The sequence below is a fragment of the Asterias amurensis genome, chromosome 15 (genome assembly GCF_032118995.1).
Source record: "Asterias amurensis chromosome 15, ASM3211899v1".
NCBI lineage: Eukaryota > Metazoa > Echinodermata > Asteroidea > Forcipulatida > Asteriidae > Asterias > Asterias amurensis.
The window spans coordinates 16,300,888-16,314,695 of NC_092662.1; the positions used below are offsets into that span (position 1 = coordinate 16,300,888).

A 13,808-nucleotide genomic window follows, 5' to 3' on the forward strand; every position below is an offset into this window, starting at 1 on the left:
ACAGCACGGTTTTGCCCTCACTGGTACTCTGCGTTAGAACACACGTATGTTGTGTAAGGAACCATGTTGACAGACCAATTGAATTCCTACGGTCGTGAATCCCTAAACGTAAGTGGGAATTAATTACATTGACGCAGGAGTGCATGCACGATCGGTATTCTGTTGAGCGAAATCGTCAGGAGTAGGACAAGATTGCTTCTGTGTACCGTGACTTTATTCGACTTTAGAGGTGATATAAGCGGATATTTTTCTCTACAAACATGTCATTCTCATGACATCCATCATGAAAAGTGCAAACAAACTTTATTTACGTTTTTAATTTTATGTTTATGAATAAAATAAAATAAGCAACTTTTATGAACTAAACATCAGACTGAGTACGGTCGGCAACTTGTCTTTCGCATTAAATTTACCAAAATAATTTTGGGAAATTAAATTTTATTTATTAAAATTAATATTTTTGCATGATCTAAATATAGTCTGATAAATGATCCATTATTATTTTTATAGTATAATAATATTACTTACAATAAACTTTTCAAAGTTCTAATGTAATTCTATAATCTATGGGTTATTATGGCATCTTTCTTTATAATATTTTGTTATTACTGGTATCGAAAGTTGAAATCGAGGTAGTTACTGTAACGAGCTCCAGGCAGGAGGGTGAAGACCTGTGCCGGAGTGTTACAATTATTGTAAATAAAACCAAGTATGCCTCATTTATGATTGGTAAAGTATCTTGCTGAAGCCTAAGGAAGACAAGTGCCATGACTGGGACTGGAACCCACACTCTACTGTCTGACCGATCAGAAACACCAGGGCTTGATTTAATTTCTTCCTTGATAAAAACATGATTACCAACCAAATTTCCACGTGATATATTCAGGATAAGCAAACAAGAGCCGAATACCAGTAACAAGCAATATGCAAAAAACAGAAATTTGGTTGCTAATCCTGTTTTTATCAAGAAAGAAATTTCATGCTAAGCAATTTTTTGTGCTTAGCAGCTCTTTAAAATTGGGCCCAGAACTTGAGTCTTGTAGTACGTGGTAGTGGTGCTGTTAGTTTTATTCTTAACCCCTCAGCCACGACACACATTTATTATAGTTATAAATAATGTTTACTTTCCAGGATCAGTTCAAGATGTCAGGAGGAGAGAAGATTGAGATGATAATTGACTGTGACCCTGGGGTCGACGATGCTGTGGCTATCATGATGGCGCTATCTCAACCCAGTGTGAATCTACTTGGACTCACCTGTGTTGGTGGAAACACACCCATTGATAACGTACTCAGGAATGCACTCAGGGTGTTGAGGTTGTGTGAAAGGACTGATGTAAGAGTATTGTAGTTTGTTTAGTATTTGCTACTGTTTTACTCGATAAAGTAACCCTCTTGACGGCGGGAGGAGGGTTAGGTTATCGCACCTAATGTTGACAGTTCTTCTAAGTGTAGCCCAGGACTCCTCCACTGCGTTTGATGGCACTGAGTCAGTGCCACTGACTGACGTCCTATCAGGGCTATTGGATAGTGTAGGAAACTTAGAACTGCTATCAACTATTCCTAATGTAATTCTCTGGCATTCAAATGACCTCTCTAAATTATTCCCAAAACAATCTCACCTATAATTTACTTCCCCATAAAGAAACACTTGAGTTGGCACCGCTGAACAAAGATATTGCCAAAATAGGGACACCACCAATATAGGGCTATTTGAGCGCCCGCACGTTGATTTGTAGGGCCTTGGTTGGAATCCCACTCTGGTCAATTCTTTGTTCAACCCCAAAAATCAAAGTTCTTAAAAGATTTATTGTATTTTTCGTTGAAGGTGCCAGTGTTTAGAGGGTCAGGTAGCTCCCTACTCCATGACTCAATCAAAGACGCTCATCATGTACATGGCTCTGATGGTCTCGGAGGTGTTCCAGATCCAGACCCTCCCAGCCTTGATCTCGTCCAATCAGAGCACGCCGTCCACGCAATGATTCGCATGACAAAAGAGAAGCCTGGTCAGGTGACCATGGTGGCCATCGGACCGCTGACCAACCTGGCCCTCGCGATTCGACTGGACCCGGGTTTCACCGGTAGACTGAAGAAGCTGGTAATCATGGGAGGCAATACAGAAGGTAAGAAAACATTTGTTTTTTACACGCCCACCTCTCCCTGCCTAGCATCATCGTCAGTCGGCTGCACAGAGGGCAGACACAAGCTTTCCCCGTGCTGGTGTCCCAATCTCCAGAGGGGAGAGCAGAACATCCGGTGACACTAATCTTGTGATGTTTTCTGCGTTTGGCACTGATGACCTTGTCTGCACCGGTCATGAGATTGGGAGTAGAGAGCATATAGATATTGAGGGGCTCATTAACAGGTTTCCACAGAATGTGTCCAACCCATCTGAGATGTTGTTTCTCCTCCTCTGAAGAAAATGGTATTAAGCTAGATCAAGTATTAAAGTCATCCATAAACTGGGTTTTGGGGCGGGGTTTATTGGCCTGAATTTGATGGATTTAGTACCTTAAATTCAAATCAACAAGTCCAGCCACAATGTCACTAACACAGAAATACTTTAGTAGGCTGAATGTTCTTTTTTCCCCCAAAGGATCTGGGAGTATGACTGACGCGGCAGAGTTTAACTTCTTCAGCGACCCTGAGGCGGCTCACATAGTACTGCAAGACGTTAAATGTCCAACAATAGTTGTTGGCTGGGAAACATGTCTGAAGAACGGATTATCTTGGGTAAATATATCTTTCAGTTAATATTTTGGTGTCTTTACGCCACATAAAAAGGGAGATGGGAGAAAAAAGTAATTTTGTATTTGTGTGAAGGGGTAACACCTGTTTCAGACGGGCGCGCCAGAGTTGAATAGATTAACATAAACCTAACATAACATTTACATTAGGTTCATCTCATGACGAGATTGACGTCTGAAACCAAGGCGCTCCAGAGTCGTTCCGAACGACTGCAACAGTGTCGACTTCTTGTGCATCCAGTTGCTCCTAACTGTTTCAGACGTCGAACTGTTCATGTACTTATTCAGAATTTGGTTAGGTGCGACTCTGGAGCGCCTTTCTGAAACGGGTGTAAGTGTTGTTCGTAACTTCATCAACAATCCTTTAACATGGTATTTCAAACTCTGTGAATGCAGGAGTGGTACGACAAGTGGTCCTCCAGTCAGTCACCCAAAGCCACCTTTGTGAATAACATAACAAGATCGATGGCTGACAGGATGCGTAACCGGAGCATGCGTAAACTCTTCTTATTGTGCGACCCGCTCGCGATGGCCGTGGCTATCGATCAGGGGGTAGTGACCGAGTCGGACAACTTGCCGGTCTTCATCGAGATGCAAGGGACGGTCACACGGGGTCAGATGGTCAGCGTTGTCAAAAACACTCAGGGACTGGAACTCGGACCGAAGATTAAGATTGTAAAACGTTGTCGAATTGAAACATTAGCGGCCCTGTATGAGCAGGCTACGAGCTGATTTAAGCTATATTCAAACAAAATCTGCTATACATTTGAAAAGCAGAGTTGGCTTGACTCAAAATATAAATCAAAGAACCCTTTTCTGTTCTTTCAGGAATGGTTTGACAAATGGTCTGCGACTCCCACACCCAAGGGAAAGTTCATAAACGCTATCCTAGCGGGCCACTTTATGAAGTATGAGAGAGGCAAGGCCAAGCGACCTCTCTTCAAGGTTTGCGATGCCCTGGCCATGGCGATCGTGATCCATCCGGAGATGGTCCTCGAGTCCGTTACCTGTCCTGTCATGATAGAGCTTGGAGGTCAGGTCACAAGGGGTCAGATGGTCCAACGAGTAAAGAACACAGAGGGCCTGCCACTGGGGCCAGAGGTCGAAGTGGTGATGTGGTGCAACACAGAAATCTTCAGAGAGATGTTTGAGGACATTCTGAAAGATTAGACTCTGATGAAACAAACTCTCACAATATGGAAGGAATTTGAAAATCAGTTTGGATTAAAAGTTTGGACTGGAAGGAAAGGTCAATGTGGGGTCATCTTTTTGAAATAAAATGTCAAATTTGTAGTAAGCTACCAGACGGCACAAAGACTACATGTATGACTTTATGACATGTGGCTCAGGAAAAATATTTGTGTTTTTTTATTTTGAACTTCCTGTTTGGACCAGAAGGTCAAAGTTGGGTCATGTTTGGAACGCAAACGCAATTGTGTCATGAGTAAAAAGATGCCACAAAGATTATGAATTCATGACAAATACCCGCCTTTAACATTGTTCATTAAAGGAACACGTTGCCTTGGATCAGACGAGTTGGTCTATGAAAAGTGTTTGGAACCATTTGTTATGAAATGCATATGGTTAGAAAGATGTTTTAAAAGTAGAATATAATGATCCACACAAGTATCAATCAAAATTGCACGGTTTTCCTTTTACGTCAGTTTTGACTCCCATAAATGGCCGACCGTGTTTGTCGACGAGGTAATACAAAAACCACGCAATTTCGAGGCATATTTGTGTAGATCATTGTATTTTACTTTTACAACATCTTTCTAACCATATCAATTTTATAACAAACGGTTACAGGACACTTTTTAAAGACCAACTCGACCGATCCAAGGCAACGTGTTCCTTTAAGACAGGGGACCAGTTTAGATATAGCAGGATTTGGGACTGAAACACTTTTGAACGCTTGGTGGCAGCAGAATTATTAGGCAAATTTCAGTTGTGTACATATCTGAGCATGCCCACATTTTCATTATTGATTACATTACCTGGCAAGTCTGCTGCCACCTAGTCCCCAAAAGTCTCGACAAATTTAGCCATGAATCAACTTGTTCGACATGGGTTCTTGTCTATGAACTGTTTAAGTGATGCTATTAAAACAAATGAATTTTTTTCTTAATCATGGAACGAATTACATCCAAAATCTATATTTTTGTAATGTTTTGCCTGCAAATTGTTTGTAGTGATTCACCAATAAATCAACAAGTTATAATCCTTAATAACTGAAGTGGATTATTCCCTTTCTTTTTGTTAAATGGCCCCAAGATGTTGCCGGGTGTACATCAACAAAGATCCCCTACTTGACACTCCTTTTCATCGTAATTCTTGGTGCAGAACGCGTTAACAAATCCTACCTTCAACAAGCAAGATTCGCAGTTAACGCTTAACCACTGGGAGACCCATAGATGAAAAAGAAGTTAGTGTCGTGCTGTATACTCTCCTTACTCTCGACAAAGAGAATGTTATACTCTTTCCAACAGTACAGTTTGGATATAATTGGTTTTAAGGCAGTAAATAAAGAGTGTTCATTGTACAGGTAGTGCTTTCTGCTCTACCGGCCAGGCTTCGGATTGATGGGGAAAAAAATAGTTGTAGCCCACACCTTGAAAATAGTTGTAGCCCACACCTAAAGTGACCTTCAGGCCTTGTGTGTCTGGCGACTTGCATAACAAAAAAAATTAAACAGGCATGCAGCTGATTTCCATATTTTTTTTCAAAACGGTGCCTTGGAAAACTGAAAAACACTGCACAAAAGTTACATGTATTAGTTTGATCTGTCTGGACTAATAGACAAATGGAGGTCAGTGGTGTAATATGACTAGTGATGCAAATAGGTAGGGTCACTGGCAAGGCTTTCACATGGATCGATGCCCTTCAACAAGTATCTCGTACTACACTATTGTGCCACATGAAAGAACAACTTGTTTGAAAGAGGGTAGGGGCATTTCCGCCGGTTGAGATAATATCAAAAGCTTTTAAGGCATGGTATACTTTTCGAAGTTGCCAAAGACCACACACTGGGCTTTTATATAGCGTCATTCCATTTGGACAACACCACTTAAGCTAACCGGCAATAGCATTGCAAATAATACAACAACTGAACGAAAGAGGAACTTGCAGAAAGAAACTAAGGTAAAAGATACTTTTAAAGTTTTTAAAATGAAAAAACTACATTACTTCAAAGGAAGTCCTTTATGTCAAAATAAAATGAGTTATTGGTTCTTCAAAAGCACATTTGATTTGTCCCTCAAGGCAATGACATTTCAAAATAAGTTTGATTATCTTTATACATGTATGTCATGTGCAAACCTGTAAACATGTAAATAGTGTGCGAAATCTGTCAACATACTGAGTTAGTGAAACCTAGGGTTATTTTGGGGGTCTCTTAATTCAAGCCTGGGGCACAGTTCAGCCAAACTGCACAGACCGGAAATATTAAAAGAATTTTACTATGGGTCTCAGTGAACGATTTCCCTTGTATACAGCAGAGCAAACTAAATGGTACACAAATTGTATCTGTTGCTACTCAATATCAGCATTCACTGTGCACAAAAGATGAAAACACTTTGCTATGCAAGGGCTGGATGAAATCGTTCCCTGAGTCTAGTTTACTGGTGTGGCCAGAAGAACACTTAAAGGCAGTGGACACTATTGGTAATTACTCAAAATGATTATCATCATAAAACCTTTCTTGTTACGAGTAATGGGGAGAGGTTGATAGTATAAAACATTGCGAGAAACAGCTCCCTCTGAAGTAATTTTCCACGAAATTGATTTCGAAGACCTCAAGTTTAGACCTTGAGGTCTCGAAATCATGCATCAGAAAGCACACAACTTCGTGTGACAATGGTGTTTTTCTTTCATTATTATCTCACAACTTCGACGACCGATTGAGCTGAAATTTTCACACTGTTCAGATTACTCCAGGAATAATTCAAGATGTCAGGAGGAGAGAAGATTGAGATGATAATTGACTGTGACCCTGGGGTCGACGATGCTGTGGCTATCATGATGGCGCTATCTCAACCCAGTGTGAATCTACTTGGACTCACCTGCGTTGGTGGAAACACACCCATTGATAACGTACTCAGGAATGCACTCAGGGTGTTGAGAGTTTGCAATAAGCCAAGCGTGAGTTGCCCTCTATTTTTTTTTTTTTTTAAGGCAATATTTGCACCAGAAAACTGTTAAGATGCAGTGATGGCATGAGTAGTGGGATATATTGTGTTCGGCAGCCAAGTATTTTGAGTAAAAGTGAGTACTGATTTTGAGGAAAAAAAAATTTTTTTATAATTTTTCATGATTTACAGACCCTTACTGAGAGAAAGAAATTGTTATTATGCAGGCCTTGAACTACACACAGGCCCTGAAGGCCTTTCCCTCTGGTGCCCCTGGTCTTGGTCTTGGTGCCCCTTGAAAAGCTTCCCAAAGTGCCCTTTGCCAAATGAAAATGGCTTTGCCCTTTCAAAGATGAAACTCCAGGACTGGTTATGCAGAAATTCAATCAAACATGAGCTGCGTATAATGGAGTAGTTGATGATCTTTGTGTGTAATTACAAACAGATTCCCGTTTACAGAGGATCAGCGATCTCTTTAGTCTGCCTAAACCATCTAACTTTTGAAAATGTTCATGGCTCTGATGGTCTCGGGGACGTTCCAGATCCAGACCCACCCAGCCTTGATCTCGTCCAATCAGAGCATGCCGTCCATGCCATGATTCGCATGACAAAGGAGAAGCCTGGTCAGGTGACCATGGTGGCCATCGGACCGCTGACCAACCTGGCCCTTGCGATTCGACTGGACCCGGGTTTCACCGGTAGACTGAAGAAGCTGGTAATCATGGGAGGCAATACAGAAGGTGAGTGGATGGTCTTATGAAGAATATTACAAGCTCACTTAGCATAGGGGTAAATTATAGCAACCCGCCGAAAAGTGCATGCTCAATTGTCGTCCCTGTCTGCTTGGCAAGCCCTCTTTGCCTCTGTAGACATAAGTATCAATTTGAACCATGAACTTCACTCTGGTAAAGGGGTCCTCTCTAAGAAAAATGTAATTTTGCACTTGAACTTTGCACAGGGCACCACAGCAAAAGCAAAGGGCACCACAGCAATAACAATTACAACCCCAGCAAAAAATCTGCTTCGTTGTAAGACAATTTCTCAAAAAAAAAACAATCTACCCAGCAGGTAGATATACACATGGTGTTACTGCAAACCAATACGTTGATACCTCACCATGCAATGCCTCAGATCTTATTTACAGCAACATTCTCTGATTGTTGTCGGTCCTATCGATTATAATTATCGATACCTGTTCTTCTCAATAGGATCTGGTAGTATGACTGACGCAGCAGAGTTTAACTTCTGCATGGATCCAGAGGCAGCCCATATAGTGCTGAGCGATGTGCGATGTCCAACAACAGTCATAGGTTGGGAAACGTGCATCAACAACAGACTGCCCACGGTAAGTTATAAGATTACATATCGATTATGACTTTGTAATGATGTCTCTTTTTTCCAGAAATGTGTTTTTAAACTTTTCTTAATTCGAGGCCTGTGTATTGCCTTTTTTTCTGAAGTATGCACGCATCTACAGATGAGATATCTAACAGCGATTCCAACACACTGCACTTCAACCCCCGTTTTTAAGTTTTTTTAAATGGTTAGATCATTATTTTTACTATAGCACATTTTCTTCTCTGTGTCATTGCAGGAATGGTTCAAAAACAACATGCCCCAGTCTCAGACTCCAAAAGGAGCTTTCATGAATGCCATCCTCTCCGATCACCACCTGAAACTAAACCTTGGCACAGTGCCCGACACCTTGGCGATGGCCGTTGCCATCCGCCCAGAGATGGTCCTCAAGTCGCTGACCTGCCCTGTCATGATTGAGCTCAGTGGTCAGGTTACCAGAGGTCAGATGGTCAAACGGGTGATGAACACAGAGCGCCTGCCACTAGGGCCAGAGGTCGAGGTGGTGATTTGCTGTGATAATAATATTTTCAAACAGCTTTTTGATGACATACTGAAGAGTTCTTAGAACCATTTGTTTCTTTGTTTTTAACATGCAGAAATATTTTGAGTAATAAACCACAAGAGAAGCTAAAATCTTACTAGAACTGGATTTAAACCTGTGACCTTCGGATTAACGCGCTGGCACTTTACTAACTAAGCTATCTCACCCTCTGTTTGCGTTAGCAGTCTCCCTATTTTGTCAATTTTAAACCATATTCTATTTTGTTGAAACTATTTTTAAAAGAAACCAACAAAACATATTATTTTGTTTATATTATACTTATTTTTAATTACCAAGTATGAACAAAAAGCACTTTGACAATAGGTTATAATGAACTGAATTCTTCAAGTGTGAATTCTCTAGATTTTCTACTGTGAAAAGGGGTTCTTGAAAAAGCTAGGCCACAATTTGTACAGCTTCTTTAAAATCTGTGCAAATTCTCTCAGCACAAACATATCTTGCTGAGCAGTAAAAGGTTACCAGTCAAAAAAACAAACTATGTGTGTCATATGTAACCGGTACCCCGCTCAGGTTTGCTTAGCAGAGAAATTTGAATTTGACATCTTTAGAGAAAAAAAACCTCTTCCTATAAAAAAAATGAAACTTGGACGTGAATAAATTTTATTTTGAAATAAAAACCGGTGACTTTGTTTTCTTTCTCCCACCATAACCCTCAATGAATTTTAATTCTAGACTAACTTGGTACGTCAGTGTGGTGCTACCTCAATGCTGTTGATTCTGAGCACAGATAGATCTCCATACACCTCTGTAAGAAATAAACAGACGAGACAAAATTAAGAAAAGTGTGACCTAAGAAAAATCAAAAGCAATGATGAAAGATGTTCCATTTCGAAAAAAACATTGATGAAGTGATTTTTTATTGTACAAGATGATGGAAGAACGTTGTGTATGATGATGGAAGAACGTTGAAGCTAATTGCAATTTTATCACCACAGTTCATCAGAAAATAACAAAATGTATCACCAATAAACACAAATGCAATCTAAATATTACGGAAGTTACAATCACATAGAAGCAAAGTTTGTACAAGTGGGGCTTGAGCATAATAACACATTGGGTGCGTTCGTTTAGCTGTCCTGGGTCTACCCCGCGGTGCTCACTTGGGTGAGCCCCTGACAAGAGCTAAACGAACGACCAATCACCGCTCTCGTAGTGACGTCAATTACCTGGGGCCAGCCCCCAAGTGACCCACTTCACAAGCTGACCTGGGTGAGCCCCTGGAATTAGGTCAAAAGCTATTCGAACGCACCAGGGCAGACCGGGGATGACCCAGGAAAGCTAAACGAACACACCCTTTAATACAGAGCTGATTGGAATGTCCATGGTCCTTTTTCTAAACCATGGCTTGGGCCTTTGACTTCGGCTCCAAAAAGGTGCAAGGTAAGCGCACATTTAAAAAAAAAAACGACAGAACCCAAGCCCTGACTGCAGCAACTTGTGACGTCAGAGCAAGGGGAAATACATGTAGTTAATATTTTCCAAGTTGGATGGAGTTGTGTATCGATGAGGTGATGACTTACCACGGTATTTCCTAAATCGTGTCCGTTGTCTCATCTTAAAGACGATTTTCTTCTGACTTTTGGTCTTCTCAATGACTGTGGCTTCAACTCTCACTTGCTCTGGACTACAATGTTTGGAATAAAAAAGGGAAATTCAAGTTCATGAGTGAGATACAAATGTCATATAAGCACTACCTTTTGATGGAGTAGAACTTTGGATTCTGGAGTAAAAAGTATAACAATTGTTTCCTCTTTACAATGGTATTGAAAATACTAATATTTTGGGAATGAATAAAGACACAATTAGTATAGCAGGACTTGAACCAATGACCTCTTGTGTTAGCGTTATGGTGCTTTACCACCTAAGCTATCTAGCCCTATGTTGGCGGTCAACATCTTTGTTCAGGAGTGCCAGTCAGAAGCCATACAACGATTGGCTGCCGTGTAGCTAGGGATCAAACACAAGCCTATGATTCAACCTAGGAAGCAGCAGCCGGGGAACGGAACTTTTTATTTCAAATACAAAGTAATAAACAACAAGGGAAACTTACTGGGTAAATCTTTTTAATAATTTGGGATTGAACAAAGCTAAGTTTACGGGACTTTAATCTGCAACCACTGGATGAATGTAACTTTCATCATTCATAAAGAATAACAACATGTAATGCATCTAATCTTGATAAAAATGTCTTCTGGTCTCTTACCTTAGAAGGGGTTTTCCGATGAGACTGAAATTATCACTTCCAACAAGCAGTATCTGAGACCAAAAAACAAGGACAAATTTAGTTTCTTGCACTTCATAAAGTTTACATTGTTGCAACTGGTGCCCAACTCATTTTTTGCTTAGCAAAGAATTTTTTTGCTTAACAGCTTTGAGAAATTGGCCCATGAACCAATAAATGGCAGGACATAAAATACTTCTATTTGTCCTCGAGCAAACTTTGATTGAACCCTTGATTCCGATTGGTCGATCCAATCCATACCAACAAGAGTGTGACATTAAACGTTTATGAAGCAGTTGTGGAGTTTGTGATGAATACCCACCTTTCCTAAGCAAATTCTTTCTCCGACGTCTGCCGTGATGTGCTGCTGTATTTGAATGAGGTCATCAGTGGTGACCTTAAACTGTTGGCCGGCTACGTAAACCACCGCAAAGAGTCGACTCTGATTAGACTGGATCTCTGATTCCACCTTCTGAAGTACATCTGAGGGACAAATAATATTGCGGTAAGGCTATGTCCAATGGGCGGCTATGGCTGTTGCTATGGGCCTCCTGTGCTTTGACACATGTTTTTCCAGCAATGAAGTCATAGCCACTAATGGACCGTTCCGGCTTTCCACTAAGCTCCGCCCACCGCGCATGTAAACAAGACACATGTACAAGCACTCCCAATGACATTCTGCACGATTCTGCCGCGAGTGCCAAATATGCGCGCACGCACGCATGACCGAGTTTGTTCGACCCAATCATAGCTGTGATTGGTTAAAATGGGTGAATGGGCACAGTTTGATTGACAGGCCTGATCGGTCCATTTGGACAAGGCCTACGTGTTGGTCAGGGTAACTTGAGATGTGACCGTCTTGCAACTACATATCAGCGCCTAGGTCAAATATTCAATGGTCTTTTGTTATTTTATATTTCTGGTAGTGAAACCAAGGATGCCTCACAAGTGAACTTAATCACTGTAGCTCGAAAGCCTGAGTCAGTGAGTAAACTTGTAAACAAGGGTGTTTACTTGTTGCTATGCCAACCATTCCGATGGGAACAAGCTGCATGGTATTCTGCAACTTACTCAAGAAATTCTGACAAAAAGTGGCTTCAATCCATTAGTTTACAATGGAACCACATAGCATCGCTTCAGAACAAAACGTTGCATCTGAATTTCGAAAAATCATAAAATCTTGCTTGAAAATTTATCTGCGCAAAAATATTGTACCGCAACACATACTTGTTTAGAGCGTACATCAAGCTATTTTAAGCGAGACGTTTTGACAATTTCAAACTTGCACATAATGTTGGTGCTATTTTAGGTATGAAATTTCTGCATCGACATTTCTGCACTTGTTTCTTTTTATTATGATAAATGAATACCTTTTGGTAATTCCTGTTCAATTACTGATGTGTTTGATGCTGATGATGTCTGCCTGAGTAACCTACACAATAAGAGAACAAAAAACGATCATATTTTAAAGGGAAGGTAACCCTTTACAGTTTACACCAAAAATTAAAATAAAGACCATGAAAACTCACTTGTTAGGAAAAACTGCAGCTGTTGAACATTTTAAAGAAAAATCAATGAGAAATAATTAATTCTGAGGTGGTTTATTCTCAACTTACCTCAATGAATTCCCTGTGCATTGGAGGCACCGTGGCTTGGTTGACACTAAACAAGGGATGTTTGTTCTCGATAAATCTGCAATTAATTAAAGGAATATCTAAACTAATGAAAAAAATCAGATTTTTCTTGAAACACTTCTATACCCTGCCGCTACTCCTAGAACTATTCTGGTTTCGTCCGGCTATCGTCTCCCGTTATAGCCGGACGAAACCGAAATAGTTCTACCCTGCCACCAGTTTTTTAACTGATTTGTCTCAAAAGGAATATCTTGTCTTTTATTAAGTAAACTAGACACTATAAATTATATTTATTTTAAAAAATTTTTAAATATAAATAAAATATATTTAAAAAAAAAATGAGTGAAAAAGTGGTGGCAGATGAGATACGTACATTTTTAACAAGAAATGTAAGTTGGGGCAGGATACGGATATTCTTTCCTTGTCATGGACTCTCTCACGTAGATGCAACTATGGACGTAGAATGCAACGATGCAACCAACCTGAGCTAAAGCCAAGAAGCCGCACACATCACTCGTTCCCCCATTCCATTGACATGTGCACACGGCAGATGCAGCATGCAGTGAAACGTACGACGTACACGTACGGACTTCTTTTCTTTCTCAACAAGTATTTCAAACTTAAATGACACAAAATAAATCTTAAATTGTAATGTTTATTAACAATAAAATACTTACGTGTTGAAAACACTCGCTGTATCAGTTTTAAGTCACTACATAGTGAAATACCAGATAGTTTTCTTGCAGCCGAAAATGCTTGTAAACTTTTCACGAAGGCTGCCATTTTGAAAAGTACATAGCGCCCTCTTTGGATTTTATATTGCAAACAAAGTTTGGCATTGGACACGCACTGACTCACCAATGCAGCCTTTATTCGGCAACTGATGCTAAAAACTGATTGAAACATTATTTTTAGCGGTTTTACAATACAGATTATTTGCACTGTTTATCTCCACTCATAAAGCTCAACAAGGCTCACGAACTTTTAAATCCGAAATAAACATTAACAATCATAGTTTGATCAACCAGACTCTGGGCTGGATGAGTTTTATGAGGGGTGGTCAATTTCCTTATGGTCAATCCTGGAGGAGGCCTATTCTGTGATCTACACCGCATGTGCAACAACCAAGGCCCATCTTCATTTATCAGAAAATACTGCTCAG

At 40.3% G+C, this 13,808-nt stretch overlaps 3 protein-coding genes across 4 annotated transcripts; 2 read left to right on the top strand and 1 right to left on the bottom strand.

Moving 5' to 3' along the window:
* Positions 1-103: 103 nt before the first annotated feature.
* On the top strand, positions 104-4,965 carry LOC139948071 (uncharacterized). 2 transcript variants are annotated; one of them, XM_071946091.1, is made up of 5 exons: positions 104-229; positions 1,132-1,335; positions 1,828-2,122; positions 2,596-2,732; positions 3,575-4,965. In XM_071946091.1, exons 2-5 carry the CDS (start codon positions 1,144-1,146, stop codon positions 3,914-3,916), a joined length of 966 nt encoding a protein of 321 aa, XP_071802192.1. In that variant the 5' UTR covers positions 104-229; positions 1,132-1,143; the 3' UTR covers positions 3,917-4,965. The 2 variants fall into 2 exon arrangements, with proteins under 2 accessions (XP_071802192.1, XP_071802193.1); XM_071946092.1 differs by having other exon boundaries at positions 3,143-3,717.
* Positions 4,966-5,723: 758 nt separating this feature from the next.
* LOC139948434 (uncharacterized) lies at positions 5,724-8,955 on the top strand. The gene is made up of 5 exons (XM_071946584.1): positions 5,724-5,887; positions 6,673-6,886; positions 7,319-7,613; positions 8,082-8,218; positions 8,468-8,955. Exons 2-5 carry the CDS (start codon positions 6,695-6,697, stop codon positions 8,792-8,794), a joined length of 951 nt encoding a protein of 316 aa, XP_071802685.1. The 5' UTR covers positions 5,724-5,887; positions 6,673-6,694; the 3' UTR covers positions 8,795-8,955.
* Positions 8,956-9,077: 122 nt separating this feature from the next.
* Positions 9,078-13,429, bottom strand: LOC139948219 (large ribosomal subunit protein bL21m-like). Its single transcript, XM_071946304.1, has 7 exons — positions 13,324-13,429; positions 12,629-12,704; positions 12,383-12,444; positions 11,335-11,495; positions 10,995-11,047; positions 10,312-10,415; positions 9,078-9,536 (listed from the first exon to the last, which is right to left on the bottom strand). Exons 1-7 carry the CDS (start codon positions 13,427-13,429, stop codon positions 9,478-9,480), a joined length of 621 nt encoding a protein of 206 aa, XP_071802405.1. The 3' UTR covers positions 9,078-9,477.
* Positions 13,430-13,808: the final 379 nt, after the last annotated feature.